Below are 27,096 nucleotides of genomic sequence, written 5' to 3'. Positions count from 1 at the left end.
TGGCTACAGTATACTTAATATTATTTTCATTTGCAGAAACATTTTAGTAAAAATGATTTCTTTTGGGCTGAAGATTTGCAGCGATTGAAACCTGAAGTTTTCCCTCATCTGTTACTGAAACCTATGAACATAGGTATATTTATTATAGGTATTTTTGTGTCTGATAGTTTAAACAGCTACCTATACCTATAACTTTTTTTTATTATAATACGAGTAGTTACATTATTAATATATTTTATTAACAATAATTATATACTGTTTCAATAGCTAAACTTTTTTCCTTGATTTTAGTTGCTGTAGATCATCTTGCAACTGAATTTGTTCCCCAACTAAACCCTAATCCCGAAACTCCATTTAACCAAAACTACCCTTTTACGAATCTTCTGAGAAATATTAATTGTGGTCAAAATGTGACAGTAAAAGTATGGGAATGAGAAGAGCAGTTCAAAATATATTTTGATATTGTATTTTTAAACGATTAAAAATTTGGTAACTTGTTTGGGTTTTATTAGTAGTTTTTGTAAATTTTAATTAAAAAAATATCTGCAACCAGTAAAACATTTCAGTTAAAAAAATTTGATTAATAATGGGCGACATAACCCAACAAATTTTTGACATTGTAGTAATGCCATTATTTCATTAAAAAAATCCCCAAAACTATTGTCTTCCTTATTTCACTTGTGAAATTTGCATTTGATATCTTTATCTTACAATCCACTCTCGCGAGGAATGGAATGGCGGTACCTCTATACGTAGTGTGTTGATCTAGTACCTTAGTGATGGACATAGACAACACAGTAAACCTAGGTTTACTGTGTTGTCTATGGTGATGGAGATGAATTGGCGATATCTAGTGAAATTTAGAATAACCACACATTTAAAAAGTTAAATATCAGGTTATGTTATATGCCATTTCATTGTCAAGAACTGTCAGTTTATACTTTTATGACACTATGGCAGGAACATGAAAAATTAGTTAGAGTCTTAGAACCTCGAATTCTGTAATTCTTGCATCGTTTTACTCCGAAATGATCAAGTTCCACGACGAAATTCCCATTCGGAGCGGTTTTGCTGTGATCTTTCATACTTGCTTGTGTAAAAACCTATTTAAAGGAAAGTTAGCGTCTTGAAACCTCGATTTCTGTAATTCTTGCATCGTTTTACTCCGGAATGATCAAGTTCCACGACGAAAACGTATAAACTGACAGTTTTTGACAATGAAATGGCATATAACATAACCTGATATTTAACTTTTTAAATGTGTGGTTATTCTAAATTTCACTAGATATCGCCACTTCATCTCCATCATCGACTTGTCATTTGGTTTACTTTTTTTCGACATTTGGGATGGCCATAACATAGTTTAATGAAGTTGGTCATGATTTGGCCATGGCCAACTTCATCTAGCTTCCGCTGCGCTCCATACGGCCGTCCCATTATGCCAGTTTTCATTGTTGAAATTGATTCTACTAGAGGTATTTTCATATTTGGTGGCGGAAACAAAAGACTGAGAAATGTCACAAAAATGTATTGTCAGTGTCAAATTTGTCATAAACGCCGTAAAAAGGAATGTCTAGGTAAATTTAAACTTTCGAAGCTGTAAACTGATTATATTCAAATTTTTTCAAAATATGTATTTCAGTAAAAAAAGATTAATGTTTGAAAGAAAACAAAGAACAATTTTTCGGATTATACCTTTTTAGAAGTGATACAATTATCAATTAGGTAGTAAATTATCACACAGTTTCTCAGAAATTATCACTTTTATTCGCCTGGTTCTAAAAAAATGTAGGAATTATAATGAGATATGTAAATTTGTCGACTTTTTTTGTGAATGAGAATGTTAAATGATTTGTTCAAACTTACGTAATAGCCTTGTTGAATGATTGTTTACATTACACAGAGTCACAGACTAGTTATTAATGTCAGGACTAATTGTACACTTTCCTTGCTTTTGTTTGTGCCTATAGGTATCCTGTCTACTTATTCGGTTTGTTATTCCTGTAGAATATCATTAAATAAATAAAACAATGAACGTAGGAATAAAGCAACGAACAAACGAACCAATGAACAAACGAACGAACAAACCAACAAACAAATAAACAAACGAATAAATAAATAATAGTATATTATTACACGAGCAAGTAAAAAAGATTTTTATCCACGAAAATAAAGGTTGCAGCACAAGCCGAGAGCGTGTACTGTTATAATTTGAGTGGATAAATAGTATTTTTCAAACCAAGGTAAGAAAGTGCTTTCTTGCAGACCGCAGGCAAAGATTATAAACCGAGCCGTATGCGAGGTTTGTAAGTGCCTAAGGTCTGCAAGGGCACTTTCTTGCGAGGTTTGTAAGTGCCTAAGGTCTGCAAGGGCACTTTCTTAACAAGGTTTGAATACTGTTTTTTCCCTATCGGCACAACTTCGTTGAAAAAAGTCAAAAAAAGATGGTTATATTCCTGATTAAAACGAAAATTTTGAGAATTGAATAGTAGGCTGGGTTATTTAATTATCTTGTCATCGCATTTGAAGATTTGACGTTTGTTCGAAAATTTGATAGAAACAGGGTAAAGTAATCTACCTACCTAGCTTATCTGTTTATTTTCCAGATTATATGATTGATCTACCAACTTGCTTTATTGAATTGGCTTTCATTTATCAATAACTTATTTCACTTTTGACACTTTTGACATTTGTATTTTGGTACAGTTTTACCATAAACATTTCATGATTAACTTTCTTACCTTAGCGAGAAAGTTGAATTTTCTCACCTCAAATGAGGTATCCACAGCCTACATTTCTAACCGGTAGGAAAAAAAACCTTTTTCTACTAGAGTTTGGAAAACTAACATATTTATCTACGATCAAATATACAGAAAAATAATAAAACAAATTCTTAGTTAAATATTTTTAATTTTTTAAATTTTAATGTTCCTTTTGTTACTATGGTTACGTTCTTGTATTTGGTTATGTTGCTGCAGTTACTGCAATTTCTAATTGTGATTGGTCCAAGTCCGATGGATAAAATATCCTGTCAGTTTTATCCATGGCTGGGAATCAATAAGAGCTCTCTTTTAATTTGTCGGTGGATAAAATCACAATTTAGAGTAGAGCTTCCATCAATAAAGTTGCTTTTATCTGATGATCGTAGATAAGTACATTTACAAAACAAATGTTGAATTCTAACTTCTTTAAATTTCTGTCCGACAATAATTAATTAAAATATTATACAGGCTAAAATCGAAATACATACATACAGAATACAGAGTGTTTCCGAAGTTGAGGGGTTCCTTGTAACACGAGACACTATACATTATTCTTAAGAATCTTAGCCTAAATATTCTTAGTAAAATGTTTGTATTAAGGGAGATAATTGATTGTATATTTTTATTGTTTTCTAAAATTTTGAGTCCGGTCTTGTCTGTTTCTCCGCTATCCTAGATTAATAACTAACGTGGCCCAGGATGGTGTCTTTCTGGAAATCGCTCTGCGTACTCTCTGGACGCCGCAGCTGCATTCTGATAACGTGATAACATTGCCCATACATTAGCAACATATCTGTGAGCTCATTATTTTCGTAATGATAAAGCCATTCCGACTAATTAGATGACAATTCTGACAGTATTTTTGATTAACGTCCATGCTCATTTGATTTTTTTTTTGTCAATTCTAATTTCTAACAAATTTGAGCAGGACCGGTTTCAAAAATTTAAAAAAAATCAACTTATTGTATCCTCATTGCTGTACACATTTTACTAAGGTGACTTTGGCTAAAACTCTTTAGTACAACGCATCCTATCACAGGTTAAAAGGAACACCTCAACTTCGAAAACACCCTGTATTAAAACCGTAGGATCTTCAAATCAATTTTGAAAATTTTGCGCTATACATCCGCATGAGGGCAGAAATTCCGTGTACAGTAGTAGCGGTGTGTGAACTTGTACGTGATTTCGTAAAGTTTAAAAAAGTGTTGTACAAGCTTTGTTGCTTGTAGGCTTCCTATCAACACCTAATAATGCTTATTGAACACAAAAATAGAAAAAAACAAGTTCCACATAAAGACAAAGACACATCCATGGTGATTTTCTAATATTTTTTAAAAACGATACACACAACCCTAAACTAGCTGTACAACACTTTATTAAACACAACTGTACGTAGTAAAATGAACATGTCGTATTGTTCAACTCGGTAAGAGTCGTTGGACAAACTTACGACTGGTGAAAAAAACACATTTATTTTACTACTTATATTATAATCAAGAGCGATCAAATTAATTTGTAATCGAGTCGAAATCGTATGTCGTTACTTAAACCCCACGCTCCAATAAACGCAGCTTGAAACACAAATTACATCTCTATATCAATCGCAAAAGACATACGGATTCAAATCCATGGATGACTTGATTACAAATTAATTTGATTGATCGATAGATAAGGGTGCTAGTATCGCGTTTTCATTCCTACACCGTGATCAACAATAACTGAGTCTGTTGGCAATGAAACAATTGAAAAGTACTGGTGTTTTTTGTCTCGTAATTGGCACTGACGTGATTTTTTAACTTGAGACGACATTGAAAACACTTTCGGTTATGTCAGTTATATTTATGTTATTATAAAAATGAATCGTTCATGGTAAATTTCAAATTTGCCAAATTTCATTGTTACCAACAGATTCAGTCATTCTTGATCACACCGTAGTATTCTTACACGGTTTTGCGGCTCTGTGTATTTAAAGTGTTTTTAGGCTATGTAAGGTTTGTGACTTTCTGCTTTTAAATGTTTAACCACATTTTCGGTTTATTCAAGATATACTATTGTTTACATATTATGATCCATTATAATTAATATTTTATTTGAGGGTAATGCGTGGATTTGTCGCTATTATTTCAGAAATTCCAAAAGCGGCAGGGCACAACTGATCTAGGAAAAAAGTACGAAGAATTAGTCGCAGCCAATTTTATTTTAAAGCTACTTACTGACGAGAAAGTAAATAATTTTAATTTATCATCAAATGATGCAAATTTTGGACAATTTGACGATATTGTTCTTGAAATAAATACCGACCACAAGGAGACATACGCTATCCAACTTAAGCATAACAACAGAGCTAAATCGTTCACAGCAAACCATTTGGCAGCTATCGATGGAAATTTTAGTATTAAAAAATATTTCGACTCATTTAAACAACTTTCGATGACTGATACTTGTAAATTTATACTATACACCAACAGACAATTTAATGAAGGTAATAAGAAAGTAAGGATGAATAACGTTATTCTTAAAATAATCAAATGTGATCCGATAGAAATTTTAAATACTTCTTCTCAAAACAACTGCTGTTATAAATTTAATATAGAAGAATGCAGCAGCAGCGATGAAGAAACACAAGAATATAGAAAGTTTTTGCAAAATTTTTTTCTCTATACTGATCAAGGGGACGTAAGAAGGATTGAAAATATAGTTACGAAGATTTTTCAGGACAAGTTTTTTTGTGACGGTGTCTTGGGATATGAAAAATACTTGAAATTCATAGCTGAATGGAGTGATCTTGAGGGTAAAAAACTAAAGCTTGAAAGAACATTGATGCAACGAGTGACAGCACTTTGTATATTAACACCATTTATTCAACCATTTTCTATTAGCCCTGTCAATGAAAAAATGAAAGTTTTTCGTCAGGCAATTTCTGGGTTTGATATCACGTTTTTTGAGGAAAATGTTTTAGACCACGTTAGGAAAATTTGGGGTGACATGAAAAGTGAACTTGCTAATATTGAAGTAGTTGAAGATATCAGAAATAATTATCAGTTAACTTCCGATTATACGTGGAATGTTAATGGGTTCAGCGACGAGGTGTGTTATTGGTTAATAGATAGATGTCCTTTAATTGTCTTTGAAAATAAGTCCACATATGAAGCAATTCGATTATGTAGAAATAAAAAATTCGTTATCATTGTAAAGAAGTCCAACCAAAACGACGAAAGTGATGATAAACAGCTAGAAGAGTTTTCGGTATTTAGAACGTTATCAGATTTGAACCCCGATTCAGAAGTCTGTAAAGAGATGAAAAGGGTATTTAAATGTTCTCTTCAGGAAAAAAACGATATTACTTTAGGAAGATTAATTCAAGAAAGTGAAGAGTTTCAATCAATTGTAACAACAAACGATTTAGCAAAGATGTTGGAAGATTCATATCAAATTGGTGATATAAAAGAAATAATTCCACACCCATACATCGATCGGTACTTAGCGAGAAATCTAATTGACATTAAATATTTTGAGAAACTTAATGGTAGCACATTAATTGTACTCAATTGTGTAGACAAAATTGATTTAATTAAGAACCGAATAGGTAATTTTAATTTAATGAGGGTCGACGTTTATTTACAAGACGAAGCTGTTAAAAGTAAAGAATTTAATTACGAAAACAACATAAATTCTGATCATCACATTTCACTTTTTCACTCAAGCCCCGACTTGAAAAAATATGTCACAGGACCTGATCTTTTTGTAAGTGATACTGAATGTTCGAAAGAGGATTTTATGGAAATATGTAAGAAACATTCGGAATCACGTATATGCCATCATTTACGAATTGTGGATAATGAAACCTTAGAATGGATACGAAGTGATGGTGACATTACTGATCTAGAACGGTTTCGCATTGAAAATCAATCTGTCAAAGAGACAGAATTCTACAGTACTCAGCCAGACAATAATATAAATTTAATAAATGGGGACCCTGGGATGGGCAAGTCTGAATTGCTAAAAAACATTAAAAACAATTCACTTTCAACGTTTTGGTGTGTCATTTTTTACCCGAAAGATATTTCGTCTTTATGTAGACATCTTGATGGAAAATTTTCCGATTGGAATAAATTTGTTGAATTTCTTTTAGATATAAAATATAATAATCTGAAACATTTCGACAAGGAAATTTTAAAGATATTAATTAAAAATAAGAAGGTGATTTATTTCTGGGATGCACTCGATGAAGTATCTACCACTGAAATGGAATTTGCAATTAATTTTATAAACCACTTTTCCAGAAAAGGATTAGTACAATGGATATCCAGCCGTTGTCATTTACAAAAAAAATTAGAGAAAGAATTCAGAGTACTCTCAAGAAATATACGTCAGTTTAATGATGAAGAACAAACTTACTTTATTCATCAGCGTCTTGGAAACTTATATTCGGAGGAAGAAATCGTTGAAGTAATCGACAAAATTAAAACAACTGTTACCCTACTTAAGCATAATGATGTTCTAGGAACTCCTCTACAAATTTTTATGGTCACTGAATTATTTCGTCAAAATAAAGACAAATATCTGAATTTATTGAAAAATGTATTTTCTCTAACTGACCTGTATCATCACATAATAGAAGAGAAATTTAATTTCTATTATGAAAAGAAGGCAGAAGTCCAATCTCCAAATCAAGCTTTATCAAATATTCTTGAAGGGTACAAAAGAAACATGTTCGAAAAATACGAAAAAGCAGCAATGAAAACATTAATCACGAACGAAGTTTTAAGAAAATTCAATATCAATTGCGACGATTTCTTGAAAGAAATTCAAGGCAGAGATGATTGTATCGGCCTTGTAACAGAAGTCACCAACAATTTTCCTCAGTTTCTTCACAATTCGTATGCCGAATATTTTGTTGCAATGTATTTCAAAGATCATTACACGGAAATAAACGATTTTGATTCAATAATCCTGGACAGAAGATATGCCAATATACGATTCTTTTTTGATTTACTGACAGCAAAGGACTCTTCTGCGCACATTGCAGTTTTATACAAGAATCTTGAACTACTAAAAGAACAGGGACCAGGTCTGAAAGACTGTAAAGATGCAAAAGGAAGGAATGTTTTGCAGTTGGCATGTTCGTGGGGTCAGAGATATCCCGTTTTATCTGTTCAGAATAATGCCGGAAAATTTATTATCGACGATGAAAATGACGATTCGGTTGTAGGCGAAACACCTGAATACGCGGAGATGTTACAGTACTTGCTAGAAAATTGCGATGCTTTAGAATCAGATAAGGTATTTAAGAGTACACTATCATATGCTGAAGAAACGAATTGCCAACTGGCTAAGCTGAAAATTTTACAAAAACAGGGTCTAAAATTTGGCAGATTAATCAATGACAGTAGCGGGCTTAACCTCTTGTATTATTCAGCAAAGTTTGGATTCTACGAGGTTCTGGATTTGTTTGAAGAGTTACCAATGATTAAAACCAAGAAAGAAAACTTCTCGCTATTGCATCTAGCTGTGGTACATGACAAAGAAAAGTATTTACAAAAACTGCTAAATTTCGATATTTACATAAAATCAATCGATGAAGGAGACAAATCCGGAAGGACGTCGCTTTACATCGCTTGTCAAGATGGAAATGAAAAAATTGTTAGTTTGTTGCTACAGTTTGAAGCAAATGTTGACATTGCTGCCAACAATGGCTTCACACCGCTTCATGCAGCTTCTATGAATTCTTATGTTACACTTGTGCAGTTGTTGCTAAAAAGAGGGGCCAACATTAATGCAGCAGCAAGTCATGGTATTACACCTCTTCATTCGGCATGTTGGAATGGACACGATGAAGTCGTTGAAGAGTTAATTCGTTGCAAAGCCAACCTCAACGCATCTGCCAATGACGGATGCACCTCACTCTATATAGCATCTAGAAACAAACATAATAGAGTGGTTAAGTTGTTACTGAATGCTGGAGCAGACAAGAACTTTGCTCAAGAAGATGGCGTCACACCGTTGTTAATCGCAAGTCAAGAAGGTCACAAAAAGAACGTTGAGGCGTTACTGAAATTTAAAGCCGATGTCAACATTGCCTCAGCGAGTGGGGAAACACCTCTCTACGTAGCTTGTCAAAATGGACATGTTCAAGTCGCTCAGAACCTGATTGAGGCCGGAGCTGACATTAATGCTGCCACAAACAGAAATTGGACACCTCTACTTGTAGCTTGTCAGCAAGAACATGCTCAGATTGTTGAACTGTTATTACGATATGGTGCTGACGTTAATAAAAAGGTCGATCCAACACCCTTCAGTGTAGCTAACTTTCATGGTCATGACAAAATATTTCGGTTATTAGCCGAATACGAGGATGTGCAGCAACAAAAAATAGAATGATTAGCAAAGTTATTACAAGGTAAGAGGTAAGTATCAAATCAAGTAAGAAATTATAAAATGAGATTTTTGTTTTTACAGAGGTCGTTACAACGCATTGTCAACACAAAACTACTCTACCAAAAAGTGTGAGTATTCATCATTTTATCTCTCTCTCTCTCTCTCGTAGTCTAAATCTCATGGGGTAGTGGCCACTGTGACGTTATGTATTATATCTTTCCATATTATTCGGTTTTGTGCTTCTATAGTGAGTGTATACATTTCCGGTTATTGTGATTACTTCATATATTCATCTGATTGGCGAACGACCTCTTGTTGTCTTTCTTTCCTTCCATTTTCTCTGGTATAACTAGTCTTTCCATATTATGATACGTCATTTATTTATATCCGTAAAATCTAAAATATCGTAAAATTAAAATGTTTGGACGGTGCTCAGTCCATGAGACATTTAACATTTTCTGCCAGCAGAAAATTTTTGTGACATCGATTTTACTTCTTCTTTTCTGTCTGATAGACCAGGACATACATCCGTATGTCAAGACATAGAAAACCAGACATAATTTCCTTTATCCCTTGGATATGTTTTTATCTTTACATATTCGTGTTAATTTTTTTTGTAGTCGTTCTACCAATTTCACATGTTCTTTTTATTTATTTTTTTGTTGATCCTGTTTCGTATCTATTTATGTGATGTATCACGGGTCTATTACCGTTCGGTCTGTCGTTGTTTTTGAGGCATTTAATTCTAGTGGCTTCTATGTGTTCTATGACGTCTGGTGTTTCTTCTTTGCTGGTTGCGAATTCAGCGGTATATTTTAAGTTGTTTATTTTCTGTCCATTATACCAGGACATTTTTTTTTAACACTGAACACAGTCCATACTATCTAATTCCCTATATTCAGTTTTAAAAAACACAGATTAATGCATTATGAGTTGCTATGCAACCAATTATACACGAACCTGCAAAAATGGTCGAAATGTCGCCTAGAAATGTCATTCAAGATTACATTTTCAAATAATGTTAAAAATTGTTTCGATTGATGGAATTGGTCTATCATGTGTTGCAATGTCACGCATTATGTGTATTTTTTCTTCAAACAACTTGACCATTTTTTTAAACTGTCAAGTCGGTAGTTATTTTCATTACCTTGGTTACTTGATTACAGTCATGCATTGACCTGTGTTTTTTAAAACTGAACATAGGGAATAAGTGTGGACTAAGTTCAGTATTAAAAAAATGTCCCGGTATATTATCCATACCTATATGTATGTTGAAAAGTTGCGGAGACATGATAGGTACCTACATAATATAAGTATCCTTAATTCCTTATCTACTTCTACAGGGTGTCTCAGCTAAGACTTTCGAGCCAAATAACTGTTATTTTCTAACGGATTTTTATAAAATTTAAAATGCAGATATTTTAGACGACGAAGAATAAAATCCTATTAAAAAATAGTTATTTTTGTATTAAGTGCGCAAAATAATTGTTTTTTGTTGGGGCATGAGAATGAGTTTTTGGTCGAGACCGTTAGGTCGAGACTTCAAACTCATTCGAATGCGCCAACAAAACAATCATCTTGTGCACGAAATACAAACACTATTTTTTCTACAACCGCATTTGAGAATTTTTGATTTTTTAAATTTTTGTAAAATTTTCTTTGGATGCTAAAATATTTGTGAAAAAGTTTCCTTGGATGACTATTTTAGCACCCAAGGAAACTTTTTGACAAATATTTTTTCACTATCAAAAATGACATAGGTACTTTGCGATTTGATAACGATGCATAAATGTCACGTTTTTTTGACGGTTGTAGAAAAACGTAATTTTTACATGCCTTTTTAAAATGTTGAATCAATTAAGATTTACATAAAAAATTGATCATCAATAAAAAAATGCTGTAGGGAAAAACTCGTCCTTCAAAGACGTCTGGTTTGCAAGAAAAAAGCAAAAAACTGTGTTAAACGTGGCTGCAAATGCAAAAACGTAGACGCGTATGAAACAAACGCGCAATTTTGCAGAACTTTGGTCATCCCTTTACGCAGAAGTGCATGTGACATATTTGACGTTTATCTTGCTAACCTTACAAACACTTACAAAGTTAAAGACAACATTTGGACGAATTTATTATAGTGGATGCTTTAATTCTTCCATAAAGGACTAAAACACGATCGGGTAATTTTAGCAAGGTACTATTCCGGACATGGAATCTTGGCCAACATTTTTTAGACATTTCTAAAAAAAATGATGTAAACCAACCATTAGTGTCATTAACACATGACAATTATTAAAAGTCACTTTGAAGTTTTTCTTGTGACATCAAAAAAGCAGGGAAATGGCATTATCGAGTCAAAAGTTGGGTTATATTCAATAAAGGCCAGTTCACACATATTCGTCAGTTAAATGTCAGTTGTGGCCAAGATTCCGTGTCCGGAATAGTACGCTTCCTGTGTCTTCAAATAAATCGACGACTCTCTTAACCTTACATTTTGTAAAGCCTACATTTGGATAATGTTCCACGAGAAAACGAACTGTGTCATTGAAGTTCTTACGACACTTTCCATAGGCAAGATTTTTTTGCTTTTTCAACAATATTGAAATTTCTGCCGCTGTAGTCTATTTTTAGAGTATTTTCAATAAATTTTCACAATTTGACGTTTCTAATAAAGCGCGCCCAATTTTGACAGACTTTAAAGGGTGTACAAAATGTTGCTTGGCAATTAATCATAATCATCAATTGTTTCAAAAGGTAACTGCTCAAATACCTTCAAATTTTACATTAAATTTTTAACGACAAAATCTAATCTTTTCGTTGAATCAGACAAGTGATTTACTTAATTGTTTGTGTAGACCCCTATTTTTTAATGTTTAACAATCTAATAATAATTCATTTTTTAACTTGAGGTAATTTTATTATTACTAATTGAACCTTCCTGGTCTAAAATATCTGCATTTTAAATTTCATAAAAATCCGTTGACAAATAACCGAGATATTAGGCTCGAAAGTCTTAGCTGAGACACCCTGTATACTTAGTTATAAGTTTTAAAATAAACCTTCTTACAATGAATTTGTACAGGGTCATTAATCATTATAAATGATTGTCCCATCGCAGTAGGCGTTGGTGACGTAGTTGAATGTGCAGAAGCCTCATAGTCATAACATGAGTGAGACTAGTATCGCCGATAGGTGTAACGTTTCGTCGCTGGCGGCACATCCACAATTTGTGTGAGTTTTCAACGCCAACTGCAATGGGACAATCATTTATAATGACCCTATACTAATGATACTACATTTGTATTGCTAAAGTGAAATATGCAAGTTAGGAAACAAATAATAATCTTTTTTCACTACTAGTCTCAAAAGGCGTCATTATTGACTCTCGAACCGACCCAGAAGTAGAATTTCTCTCCCTAGGTTAATAATAATTTTCATTATTAACCAAGGTCAATAATGAACATCCGTCACTTAGCAACGAAAGATTTTCGTTGATTTCATTGGTTAACGTAGACGATTTTCACAGCAACCGTTGAAAAATGAGAACTCGGATCGTCGCATCAGACAAAATAATTTGATTAATAATTATTATCAGAAAGGGTTTTAACGTATCTAGTAGTGAAAAAAATAGTATATAAACCAGGGTGAAGAGGTCCCTTATAGTCTTCGCGCCTTAGAACCCTCGGCACGCCTCGGGCTCTAATCTTGGCGCTCTGGCTATAATCATGGACTTCTTCACCTTGGTGTATAATATACTATTTTCTGCTAATTGTTTTTATCAAAAAGCCGGGCGCCCTAATTTGCTTTTTATAATTGTTTATTTTTTAATTGTAATTCAGCTTACTGTTTTCAGAAGATATATGCACCCTTTTACGGCCACACAATAGCTGCAGAAAGTTGACAATAAATGGAAGAAGAAGGAATACATATTATTATAAAATTATTACATTCATATGGATTGTAGTTTTTCAGTGTAGTTAGTTTTCTTATAGGTATAAAGTGTGTAGTTAGGTATTGAGTTTCGTAATTTGTTGTTTAACGTTATTTTATTATTTGGAATTATGTTCTTGCATATTACATATCAAAAGTTCTGTAGTATTTTTATTAATTTCAAGTAGGTAGGTATGTCATGTAATGTATAGTTGTTAGAATAACTGCAATAGATATTATACAGGGTCATCATAAATGTATTTAGACCATCTACGGTGTCTTTTTTTTAACGCTGGCTATAGGGATTTACATGATAAAAACTTTGGATCGTGTTATTAAGCTTTTTAGCAGGAATTTTAAAGTAAAATTTGACAGAATATTAGAGTAGGTAATATTTCAGTTTATTTTATACTAGAGAATAAAATAATTCCAGAATAAATTTAAAAAGTACATTCAATTTATTAGATTATTTCTTGCCCAGAAGGCCATGACCGAGTGTCAAAATATTATTTACAAACGTTAAATGATTCACTGCACTGAAAATAGTTTGAACAATTTATGAAATGAAAATTCAAAAATAATTACAATAGTTTATAGTGTTTCCCCGGATAGGTGAAACGACTTTTTCAAAATTTCCAAGGCATACTTGATTTTTTAAAACTAAAATTATGTTAGCAATTAGTATTTAACCAAGCAGGGCTGAACCCCAGAAAATGAAAATTTAAACCGAGAATTTTTTATCTTTTACAAGAGTCGTTTCACCTATCCGGGACATAAAGAACGTTGCTGCGCTCCTCCTCCAAACAATTGTCTTCGATCGGTACATTGTCCTTAACGTTCGTGATGCTTATGAGATTTTTTGCGCGATTGAATATTTATTACAAGACATTCATATCTAGAATAGGCGCAATGCGATATGTCTTACCCTTCAGATCCTGTTGCCATAATGTAGATTTTTGTATCGCGTTTCTAAGGCAAACTTGGAATGTGGGGTGCGTTCAGCTCTGATTTCTGAGTAGGAGTAATTCGTTTCCTCGAAGTTCAGATGTATTGTTACTATTGTTAGCTAATAAAGGTGAAGACCTTCTTGGACTGAAAAGACATGGTATGACTACAAGAGCCATGTGAGTTTCCAGAAAGTGCTAACATCTTGTCTTCAACTTCTGTCTGATATGTGAAGGAATTTCCATTTTTTTAATAAAAGTCTGAATTTGAAATTCGAGCATTGACAGACTGACATTTGACATATTTAGTGATAAATTGACTAGCAACAATTAGTAATTAAAAAAAAAAAAACTTTATGTTTAAACAATTATAAAATGCAACGAGTAAAACAAACAAGTGACTGTAATGTTGACTTACATATTTGCGCAGATTAGTAAGCACAACAAATGTAAACTACAGATTTTCAGTTAACGATTAACAATTAAACAAATAAGAAAAAATTCATTTTTCTGGGAAGAAATAATATTTGCCAAACCACTATTTGCAGTTAAAATTAAAAAGAAATTCCAATACACACAATATCGTCACTACAGTATCATATGAGTGAATCGTTTCTTTAATGTCCAGTGGCGTAACTAGGTCTTGAACTTGAAGGAGGCCCAATATCGAATTAAAGTTTTTACATTCACTAACCTTTAAAATACAAAGTCCATATTCGCAGAAATTTTCATGCTGTAAAGAATACATAATATACGAAAAATGCATTTTTCATTCTGTTAATTAGCAAAAGAAAACATTAAATCATAAGACATTATTAAGTATTAAGTACAAATAGTAGTTTATTTGACAAGTTTGTGTGTAAATTGGGCCTTTTTTGGCACGCGTGGGCCATTTTAAAACGTGAGTGAAACGTCTTCTGACGTCATTTATGGATGTTTTCGTTCATTAGCAAAAAATTTTCCGATAAAAATTTTGCACTTGGGATATAATATGTGATAAAATTTGATTCTTTTTAGATGCATAAAGTTTTATGTCATCCATATAAAGAAGGTGATTTAATTTGGATAGTGTGGTATTATTAAGTTGTAACAAAACGGCCCATAGGGGACGCTGTCCGACGACACATTCCCCACCGCCTGCTCGTAAGGTTCTCGATTATAAAAGGTAACGACAACGGTTGCGCCAATATTTCCATCTCACTTAATTTGGCGTCTATGCAAGTTAATCTGTTCGACACGATACAAACATCCCGTGACACGATACAAACATCCCGTAAAATTGTGTATAACTCTGTCTTTGTCACGCTCACGGCATTTGTCGATATGTCCTCTCTTTTAATTTGGCGTCTCAAAAACGAACAATGAGTTGTCGCTACCTTATTTATCATCGAGAACCTTACCTGCTCGGAGATCGCTATCTTGGTTGCGCTCTCTTTCGTCTGGGCTTTCCAAGAGACTACCCGTGGCAGTTTTATAATCCAAAATACCAACAAATTATCAAGTGTATTAGTTTTTTCAATAAACCCATTCAACTTGTTACACTTGTTACAAAGTCTAATATTAAAACCGTATCCAGTGCTATTTAATAGATTTGTCAATGGATTAATGGACATTAATAGACAAAACCATAAAGGACTCAAAGAATCTCCTTGATAAATTCCCCGTTTAATTTGAATAGGCTTGGATTTTAATTTAGTATTGTTTTTGATAAATAAATTTAAAGTAGTTCTCCAAAATGTCATAACATGGGATAAAAAGTTAATCAAATCCAAATTAATTTTAAAACTTTAAAAATTTTATTTCATCCTGTGTCAAATTTCAATACTTTACGTCATCAGTTTGAATCCGGGAAAACGCAAAAAACGGCCGGACGCCGGTTAAGTGTTGCTATTGGAAACACAAAAGTAACAATCGCAATAACAATTATTCAGGTTTAAGAAATGTTTTATTCAAAACTACATCTAAATGCAAATTAACAATTTAACTATTTCGGCCACAAAGAAGATGCACTTACTTTCTCAGACTAAAAACGTTAGTTCACAAATAAAATAATACAACCATTTAAACCAAATCTAAAAAAATAGGCCAGCCAGCATAACCTCTTCCGTAATTTTCTTCACATTATTTTCTGATTTCCATTTACAAAAATGGCTGAATTGTTTTTGATACCTTTCACCAGACTTGCTAGGTATTAATTCAGCACAGGCTTCTGCAGATTTTCTTACAATTTCTGGAGGATTTGATTTAGAAGTCATTTTGACGCACAAAATGATTTCAACAAAATAAACAATTGCCAAACAGCCGTTGCTAATCATGTTCCAAAAATGTGACTAGATTTGGAGCTTTTGTTGAATTATTTTGAAATTAATTTTAATGTTTCTTTCAAACGAAATTTGAGGCAGGATGAAATAAAATACTCTCTTTTTACTCTTTTTACAGTACTCGTTTCGAGTTTCAAGACTCGGCTCCTTCGTCGCCTCGTCCTTAAACGTCTAACTCGTACTGTAAACTACGAGTTCCCGGACTTATATCGTTAATTACTATTAAGTAACCATGAATGTGGTACTGAATCATAGGCTTTTTTGTAGTCTATCAATGCGGTATAAATATTTCTATTATTTTTTCGAGCTTGTTCCATTATTACCGTATCTATTATGAGTTGTTCTTTACAACCGAAAGACTCCTTAATACAACCTTTTTGTTCTTCATTAAGTATATTTAATTTTTGACAATGGTCGTAAATTATTACTTTAATGCAAGATGTCATAATTTTATAAATTGTAGGCAGACATGTTTTGATGGATTTTTAGTATCGGAATCTTTTTGTTTCAGATATGTTATACCATGGGCCAAAAACTCTGAAAATGTGTTAGGTTCCCTAATAAATCCGTTAAAGTGAGCAAGTAACCATTTATGAATACAAGTAAATTTTTTTAACCAAAAGTCTTGAATTTGGTCACCTCCAGGGGATTTACAATTATGTGAACTATTAATATTTCTTATTAAAATTTCAGGGCTAATTTGAATATGATGTGGATTATTACTATAACAAAATAAAATTTTATTTTATTACTAGCTGACCCGGCGAACTTCGTACCGCCTCAGAATCAATAAATGTTGTGTTAACTTATTAGGTGAATTAAATTAAGTTTTTTTATTAAGATAAAATCAATAATTAAAATGAATTGAAATTTAATGATTTAATGCATACACAAACAAATTTAGTACATTTGGTTGCAAAAAAAAAACGGGAAACGAAAATTTTTCTAATGTAAATTTGGTTTTGTCCATTTGTCAATTAATTGTCTACTCGACAATACCTATCAAAGAATTTCTAAAAATGTCTGAATTTTGACTCTAATTCTAACCTATCTCTCGTAAGAAGGTTTCACACTATGAAAAAATTGTAAAAATGTGTCAATTTTATTCTGACAGTTCCCGTTTTTTTTGCAACCAACTGTACCTTAAATTAATGCTAAGCACTACGCCCTCCGACGGAGATTATTCATTCGTATTCACGTCACGTGATGTGCAATTTCTGCACGGATGTTGGCTTTCAGGTCTTGTAGGGTCCTTAGATGATTGATATAAACCCGAGATTTCAAAAAAACCCATAAACAAAATCGCAAGGGGCCAAATCTAGCGAGCGAGTTCTCTACTACAAATTGGCCCTTATTGAAGTGAAACTCCAGTTCTTCGTCTTGTCGCACTCCCGGTTTGTCTGAACGTAGCCATGTACCCATGTAACAATTGATTTCTGGTTCGGGACACGACCCAACATTGAAGCGATTTCGGAAGGGTTGCGATCACAGAATATCAGTTTGAAAAGTAGACCTTGACGGCAAACGCAGGGTCTCCATCTCCACTCTTCCAACCATGGAGGTAGTATTAACAGGAGGGAGCATTCCCTATAGCCCTATAGCTGTTTGATAAAAAACGCCTCAACCCATAACTTTTTTATTTATTATCCGATTTCAATGAACAAAAAAACCGAAGATATGGTTTTTCATGCGCTACGAAGCAGCCATAAAATAATTTTTTTTTTTGCGTTATTTTCAGTAGCTTACGATAGTCAACTTTTTTTTTTTTAATGGACACATGTAGCTTTTTAGGCTCAGTCTGGTAAAGTTTTTTTTTCTGAATCTAACGATGGATTAAAAATTATCGTTTGGTTCATAGCTGACTGAAAAAAAAAAAAAAAAATTTTTAATTGTGGTTCACTTTATTATGAAATTTTCAAGTGTGCCGTGAAAAACAATTGGAATACAAAACAAATGTCAAGTGTGAGTTTGAAAACTTTCAGGTGCAATCTTGAAGAGTTTTATTATTATTTTCTTGGAAAACATAAATAATAATTTAAAAAAATATATTTTTTTTAATTATAAGCCAGTCCTAGACTGCAACAAATTTTTTTTTTTATTTTTTCTATTAACTTTTTGTTTTTGACTAATTACGATTTTTATTACACTCGAACATAAAATAATAGTCAAATGGCTGCTATCCTGCATGACTGACAATGTTATTTTATACTTAAATAAAAAAAGTTTAAAAAAGCAGATGAAAACTTCTAAGCTGACGTTTAGATGACATTTATCGTACTTTGTATTCCGATTGTTTTTCACGGCACTCTTAAAAATTTTATAATAAGCTGAACCACAAAAAAATGTTTTTTTTTTTTCAGTTAGCTATGAACCAAATGATAACTTTCAATACATCGTTAGATCCAGAAAAAAAAAACATTACCAGACCAAGCCTAAAAAACTACATGTGTCCATTTAAAAAAAAAAGTTGACTATCGTTATAGCTATTGAAGATAACGCCAAAAAAAAACATTTTATGGCTGTTTTGTAGCGCTTGAAAAACAATATCTTTGATTTTTTTGTTCATTGAAATCGGGTAATAAATAACAAAGTTATGGGTTGAGGCGTTTTTCATCAAACAGCCTGTATATCGTCAATGCTTTAGATGCGGTATCAGTCGGCCACTCTCTGGTACCACTTTATGAATCTTCTCAAACTACGCGCAAGCGTTAGTGACACTGCTGGGCCTCTGCTGGGATCTTTCCACACGGTGCGCTCTGCATTTAGTACCACTTTATGGCAGTGCGCATTTACGTGGCATTTCCGCTTTTTTCAAATAGTGCTCCCTCCTGACAACGCATGATGGCAGCTGACAGAGATAGGGAACAAATCTTTAAAACCACGGGACCACGGCTTCCGAATGAGACCACTCCCGCCCCATTACAGTCTGAATGGCGCATATTTCAAAAAAGGAAGTTATGTTGTCGCACCCTGTACAATGCAAAAATGGGTAAGAATAATACGTGTTGATCACCATTGATCACACTTGGTGTCAAAACTCTGTCAAAGTTGACAACCGGAAATGCGTTTAGATTCCAGTGGTACCAAAGGTATTCAAATTTTCATTGTTACCAACAGATTCAGTCATTCTTGATCACGTTGTAATATCGCTATTAAAAAATAGGGGTTGATGGTAGAAGGGTGAAAATTTAGGGTTGTATGTATTTTTTAATGCCACATCATACAAAATTAAAATTAACAATTTTTTCCAAAAAATAAAAAAAAATTTTTTTTGGGTGGACCACCCTTATCACATAGGGGTATAAAAAATAGATAACAACCTATTCCAGACCTACTGAATATACATATAAAATTTCATCAAAATCGGTCAAGCCGTTTCGGAGGAGTATGATAACTAAAACTGTGACACGAGAATTTTATATATTTTTTAGATTAGATTAGATTAGATTAGATAGATTATTATTATAAATTATAAATAATAGTATATTATGATACAAGTTTATAAGGATATGATATAAGGAAGCCTTTAAAATAAACATTTTTCTATTTTGCACCTATAACACAGTCAGTATACTGTATAACACTCAAACGGGTTTCGAAAAGGAGCTCTTTTCGATACGCGTTTCAGGAACATTTACTTAAATTTTAAATGTTGGCGATGACTCATAGTGAGTTGTTACTACGTGATCACGGCATTTCACGACACTTTAAATTCAAAACTTGTTCGTCTATTTACCAGCGTTACGAACCCTTATATTTGCCAAATATAATTTTCCTAGCATTATGTTTTGCACTTTTTTTAAATTTAAGGGGCAAAATAGAAAAAAATATTGTATTATATTCGTTTTATAAGCCATTTTGTCGCACTTGTTTACTTTATAGCACTCGTCGCTGCGCTCCTCGTGCTCTAAAAAACACGTGCGACAAAATGGTGTCTTATAACTCGTATAATAAATAAATACACTCACCGGCAAAAAAAACGGAACACTAATTAGTCAACAACAAATTATTCCCATAATACCTATTTTGATGTATTTTGACCAGGAGGCAATGATAGCAAACATAACCTTGAACATCAGCATAGGCTATTTTATTAGCAATTTCGCATAAAAACAAATTTTTTGCTTAAAAACCTTCTTTTCTTAAATTTACCATTTTTATAATAATCAAGCAACCTGGTTAGATTTTTATAACTTTTGTAATTTTTTATTGTTGTTAACTTCGAATTTAAGTGCAGAACGTAAAAAAATGCCTCTAGCTGGTGTAAATATTGCCAGAGCAGTAGCTTTGGTTGAAGACTGTTGTTGTTTCCGATATGCAGCTAATGCTATTGAGGCTCCTCTTGCTAGTCGTCACAGAGCTGTTAGAAGGTTTCAAGAGACTAATTGAAAAAGAGCAACCACATACCGCGACGATAGATTTTTAAATAATAATGGGTTTCCGCTTTTTCTGCCGGTGAGTGTAGTATCATACGCTATTTTTTATTATACCTGCACTACCTACAATCTGAAAATTATAACAAAAAAAGTAAAATTAAATACATTTTCAGAAGTACTTAATCTGTGTCATTAATCGTTGATATACAAATGGTCCATTGTTGTTGTTTCGTTACCATGTATATTTGTTATAAATAAAGGCCGGATTTATATGCATTTGCATATTTTTTTGCTAAACAGCTTCGGATTACTTTAAAGTTTTCTTGGCATTTCAGATGATTCTAAATAAAATAACATCATTCTTATTATGCATATTATTGCATATTTAGCAATAAAAGCATATTTTACAATAAATGCATATTTATTTGCATATAACCCAGGAAAACGCACATCTGGAAAAAATATCTTTTCTTCAAACGTCCGTAAAATATGACATTGCACTGCTGCATTGATAATGCTAAAGTGTCACTTCATTGTCATGGCATCTAACGAGCTGACCTGCGTCCGTGAAGTTATTATCCCCGCTGAGGAGCGTCCGTGAAGTTATTATCTCCGCTGACGAGCGGCTGTAAAGTAAACTAGCTAAATCATTTGAAATTCCTACCTGGTCTCTTAACATGTCTTAAATAATTTGTTATGAAGGTTTGAAGAAAAAATAGTATATGTTATTCGGAGCAAAAATGGTTTTATGTGCTTTGGCTGGTTTGTCTGCCTCACTGCGTTCGGCAGTCAATCTACCAGCCGCAGCACATAAAACTTCATTTTTGCTCTTCATAACATAATATACTATTATCTGACAGAAGACAAAATTTTACTCCAGAAAATTTAGAAAGGTATCTTGTTTGCCATTTTAATGGTAATTAAATCAACATTGTATTATACATAATTGTATTATTTTTTAATTCATATAAGTTTTAAATTAAAAAAGCGTGCCTCTTTTGAGTTTTTAAAGCATATTTAGCATACTAAAGTGCATATTTTGTAATTTCGGAAGCATATCTTGCATGCATATTTCGACTTTTTTAGTGCATATAAATCCGGCCCTTAGTTATAAATTGTGTATAAATGTGTTACTATCAGTGACGGCTCGTATTTCGCGAATATGGGTCGGCCGAACATGGGTAGATCGGTAAAGCTCTAATTAGTCAATTTAACTTTTTGATAGGCATCCGCGTGACAAATGTAGGTTCATAATTAAAAAAATTTTACATAGTAAAACTAACAAGTGCAAGTGCACTTGGCTGCCCGTTAACCATATATGTTTCTGGTACAGAGTTTTAGAAAACGCGCGATTATGACCACTTTTCGATTGTATTAAATCAACCATTGAGGGTTGTGGAACTGGCAATTTCTTCACAAATATTTTGTCATCATAAGACAATGTATGAAATTTATTTACCAATAAATAGTTAATCAAATCGGCATTGGTACTCACTACATCTTTTACATTTGCCATTGTCGGTGTGTTTACCTACTTACCACTTACACTCACTATTTAAATAATACTATAATAATTAATAACAGATTAAACACACAAAACAGAAACAAAAGACGATACGTTAAACTGTTAGGAGCAGACGTGAATTTGAAGTTAAGGAATTAAACTACGCAAACGCAAACTCTAAGGTTCTCGATGATAAAATAAATAAGGTAGCGACAACTCATTGTTTTACGGGATGTTTGTATCGTGTCACGGGATGTTTGTATCGTGTCGATTAACTTGCATATTGCATAGACTCCAAATTAAGTGAGATGGAAATATTGGCGCAACCGTTGTCGTTACCTTAGCAAACTCAGTTTAGCAACAGCTGTCGGCCAAATTAACTTTTGCCGGGGTTGTGTGAAACGAGCTAAGCTATCCGTTACAAGTTACAGCAACATAACTTAAGATTGGTGAGACGAGACAGCTGGACGTACTTCTGAATGTATTCATCGTTTCAAAATCGCAGTGCAAAGATTAGTCTGTGTGCACTCGGCAAATACGTCACTGGCCGACCCTTCCCCTTCCTTGGCCGAATGTATTTATTACCTATTTAATAGACACTTGCCGCAGGAGCCTAGGAACGGCTTTGTCAATTATTGTCGTAGTTTTGTAAATATTCGTATGCATTTAATTTTTGTAATGGTGAAAAAATAACTTTAACTTCAATATCTAATTTAAATTGGTCTTTACTGAGGCAATTAAAAAAAAACGATGAAGGCGAACAGACATCATAATTTATGTTTAGTAGAATTTTGCGTTTATTAAGTGGATTTTTATTTACACACATTTTTTTTCAAAACTATCCTGGATGCGTTTAGGTATTTATACTACATAATATGTGTATTTACAGCACATACGGTACACAGTACAATGTAATTAGGTACGAGACAGAAATGTAAATTGTAATTTAAGTTGTTATTTGTGTTTGAAGAAAAATAACGTAAACATTTTTTTATCAGAAAGTATGAAAATAAAATTCGTAATTTTGTGTGGTACGGCCCGGCCGACTCTGCCGCCCCTAACGAGCCGTCACTGGTTACTATCAGTGGTCAAAATGTAGGTGAATTTGTTGTTACCTAAGAAATACTTAAGTCTTTAGTGTTTTAAACTATAAAGGGTGTTTTTTTAAATTTGGCGTCGAAGTAGGCGTTGGAGAGTCGATTGAGATCACACCACTCGTGTAAAAGCGTAAGATTGAAACAGCTGATCCGTGATCCGTAATCTGTATAGTGCGTTCACAATCGACACTTCAACGCCTACTTCGACGCCAAATTTAAAAAACACCCGTTATATATAAAACAAAGTCGGGTTAGTTACGCTATTTATAACTCAAGAACGGCTGGACAGATTTTTATGATCATTATATTGTTGGATTTGTCTCCGCCCCGATTAGCAGAATAACTATTAAAACATCGAATAACTAACGAAAAAAAAAATATGAAGAAAATTCATTTTGAAAGGTTATGTCATCTGTCACAATCTGCCATTGTGCGCGCATCGACAATTTGAACTTAATTGAGATTTAACGTCAGCTGAGTTTTAACACGAAGTGTGATCAATGGTGATCAACAACACTTACTTATGCATTGTACAGGGTGCGACAACATAACTTCCTTTTTTGAAATGCGCGCTATTCAGACTGTAGGGGTCGTAATGGGACGGGAGTGGTCTCATTCGGAAGCCGTGGTTTTCAAGATTTGTTCCCTATCCCTGTCAGCTGCCACCATGCGTTGGAAGAGTGGAAAGCCTGCGTTTGCCGTCGAGGTCTACTTTTCAAACTGATTTTCTGTGATCGCAACCCTTCCGAAATTGCTTCAATGTTGGGTCGTGTCCCGAACCAGAAATCAATTGTTACATGGGTCACTACGTTCAGACCATGATTTCAGACAAACCGGGAGTGCGACAAGACGAAGAACTGGAGTCTGACCTCAATAAGGGGCAATTTGTAGTAGACAGCCCGCTCTCCGGATTTGTCCCCTTGCAATTAATTTTGTTTGTGTTTTTTTTTTTTTTTGAAATCTCGCGTTTATATCAGCCATCAAAGGACCCTACAAGGCCAACATCTGTGCAGGAACATACCCGCTGCTATGTCATGGCTAACGCTAGAAATGGGCTTATTCACTTATTCAGTGTATCGCACCTGTATCTAACAAATTATGCATTTAAGTACGTCAACTGTCTGTAATTATTTAAATGCTACCCCAAGTAATGCTACGTCGCGGGGGAAGCTGTTTTAGGGTTGAGCATTCATTGCTGTTAATTTTCCATATTTTCTTCCCGTCAAATGTTGACTGCATCCCAACCAAACTCATTAAAATTCAATTAAATCAAATTCAATCCGTTTATGGTGATTGTTAATTCCAGATTATTTTTATACAGTGAATTTTTTTATCAATGAACCATAAAGATTTACATGGTATAAAGTATAAACTTTATTTCGCGTCAATGGTGTTTCTATTGCTAATTTCAAAATTATTTTTCCGACATGAAATAAACTTTACACCATCTCAATCTCTATGGTTCATTGATAAAAAATTCACTGCATAGTTAGTTACAACTCGGGACACAGCAATTTGCTCTTCTACTCATTATACTCTCACTTCTTGCAAATGAATTTACCGAAAAAACTTAATTTTTCAGTACTCATCAATTAATTGTCGTAAAATAATCACATTTGCACATCACGTGACGTGAATACCAATAATCTCCGTCAGAGGGCGTAGTGCTTAGCATTAAATTTAAATATGTGTAAGCATTAAATTTGTGTATGCATTAAATCATTAAATTTCAATTCATTTTGATTATTCATTTTATCTTAATAAAAAAAACTTCATTAAATTCAGCTAATAAGTTAACACAACATTTATTGATTCTGAGGCGGTACGAAGTTCGCCGGGTCAGCTAGTAGTATATTAAAAGACAAGTTTCATAAGACCCAGTAGCGTAGATAAGGGGGGGGGGGGTCCAGGGGGTCCGGACCCCCCCAGAGCTCATCCATATACTTTTACAACTGAATAATACTTTTTCAGTATATACACTGACAGGCACAAAAAACGACACTTTGAATTTTAAGTAATTCATTGTCTTAGAAAATTTTTTTGGTATATTTGGTATATCATATTGTATTGATAAGTGTTATTTAAGTTATTCTTTGCCAAAGAATATACGACAAACAAAACATTATACACAGCAAATAAGATTTTAATGAAAAATGATAAAATCAATTTTTTTAGAAAAAAATTTATGTTATGAAAAATTGCCAAAATTTGAATAGTATTTTAAATTAGTATCTCATGTTGTCAAATTAAATCTTTTAACACGTAAGACAACCGACAAAAACACAACATGAAAGTAGCGCAAACTTTTCTAATAATTTATTTAAACAAAACAATTCGGTTGCCATAGTAACCATACCACCCCCGATCATTGAAAATGTCCCAATTTAACTATTATTAAAAAAATAAGCACAAATATAATTTCAAGATTATTTATTTAAAAAAATCATAATGAGTAGCTTTCTGTGCCAGTCAGTGTACTATTCCGGACACGGAATCTTGGCCACAACTGACATTTAACTGACAAATATGTGTGAACTGGCCTTTATTGAATATAACCCAACTTTTGACTCGATAATACCATTTCCCTGCTTTTTTGATGTCATAAGAAAAACTTCCAAAGTGATTTTTAATAACTGTCATTTATTAATGACACTAAAGATTGGTTTACATATTTTTTTTTGGAAATGTCTAAAAAATGTTGGCCAAGATTCCGTGTCCGGAATAGTACATAAAGTCATCAGTGCTGAGAAAAAATCATGATTTAAATTAAAAATTAAAAAACCGACTACATAAAATGCATTCACGTTGTTTTGGCATAATGGCCATGAAAATTTTGCATTTAATTTGGTAGTATTAAAGCTGTCTGTTGAATTAGGATATATTTTTCAAAGTTTGAGATTATAAATAGCGTCAATGTTTAGTGCACTGTTGTTAGTTTGCAATAGAAGAATACTCGGACATCGCGGGAAATTCAGCAACATGTTGTTATGTTCATTTTGATAGGTCCGTATATCAGGCACTTTAATGACGGAAATCAAACAGCTTAATTTTTGCCGTTTTTTTTCCGTGCTGGATTACTTATCTAAAATTGTTTTTCGAGTTTTTTTTGGTCTTTTTGCAACATGACGCGTATGAACAATAAACATGATTGTGTTCCTTAAAGTCGTATTGTGATAATTTCATATTCTAGTGTTATAAGGTAGCAACTAGCAAACTACATTAAAAACCAAATTTTTATAGGTACAATGGCGGACACGGAATCTTGGACGATTTATCATTCGATTGACATAAAAATGTAAAACTGGCTTTAGGTACAACTAACCTCACTTTCGATTTTTGTAATGATGATGTGAAAAACAAATTTCAACTAAAACTTTCTAAAGTCAAATAGTCTCAAACGTCAATCATAATGACAATAAAGCGTGGTTTACATTGACACTTTTTGAATTGACATAATTTTGACGTCTAAAATTCCGTGTCCGCAACTGTACGTAATACAAAAGTATGTGGACCCCCCCCCAAAGCAAAAAGCTATCTACGCCACTGATAAGACCAGTCTTGAAGCACGAATTCAAGATTAAAAAATTTTAAAGAATGAGTGCTTCATGGTCTTATGAAACGAGTTTTTTATACTATTTTTTGTAATTTGCCCTTTTTAAGCCGTTTTTGTGGCGGTTGGTAATGTCTTATTTTAAAAGTGAAAATTTGATCAAGTCTTCAAAGTCGCCTTTTGTTTTATTCAAATTTTGTCACAAAACACGAATATGAAAGATAATGTTTCATGTACGCC

General features: G+C 33.1%; 1 protein-coding gene across 4 annotated transcripts; it reads left to right on the top strand.

Moving 5' to 3' along the window:
* Positions 1 to 5,043: 5,043 nt before the first annotated feature.
* LOC138132980 (uncharacterized) lies at positions 5,044 to 13,521 on the top strand. 4 transcript variants are annotated; one of them, XM_069050738.1, is made up of 3 exons: positions 5,044 to 9,162; positions 9,222 to 9,268; positions 12,988 to 13,521. In XM_069050738.1, the coding sequence occupies exon 1, from the start codon at positions 5,193 to 5,195 to the stop codon at positions 9,141 to 9,143; it is 3,951 nt and encodes a 1,316-aa protein (XP_068906839.1). In that variant the 5' UTR covers positions 5,044 to 5,192; the 3' UTR covers positions 9,144 to 9,162; positions 9,222 to 9,268; positions 12,988 to 13,521. The 4 variants fall into 4 exon arrangements, with proteins under 4 accessions (XP_068906839.1, XP_068906840.1, XP_068906838.1 ...); XM_069050739.1 differs by having other exon boundaries at positions 12,974 to 13,521; XM_069050737.1 differs by having other exon boundaries at positions 5,044 to 9,169.
* The last annotated feature ends 13,575 nt before the right edge of the window (positions 13,522 to 27,096 follow it).

Source organism: Tenebrio molitor, chromosome 6 (genome assembly GCF_963966145.1).
Source record: "Tenebrio molitor chromosome 6, icTenMoli1.1, whole genome shotgun sequence".
NCBI lineage: Eukaryota > Metazoa > Arthropoda > Insecta > Coleoptera > Tenebrionidae > Tenebrio > Tenebrio molitor.
This window is presented reverse-complemented; position numbering and strand designations above follow the sequence as displayed.

What these genes read in the sequence shown, in the direction of transcription:
- LOC138132980 (XM_069050738.1), top strand. Translation starts at nt 5,193, where the DNA reads ATGACTGATACTTGTAAATTTATACTATACACCAACAGACAATTTAAT.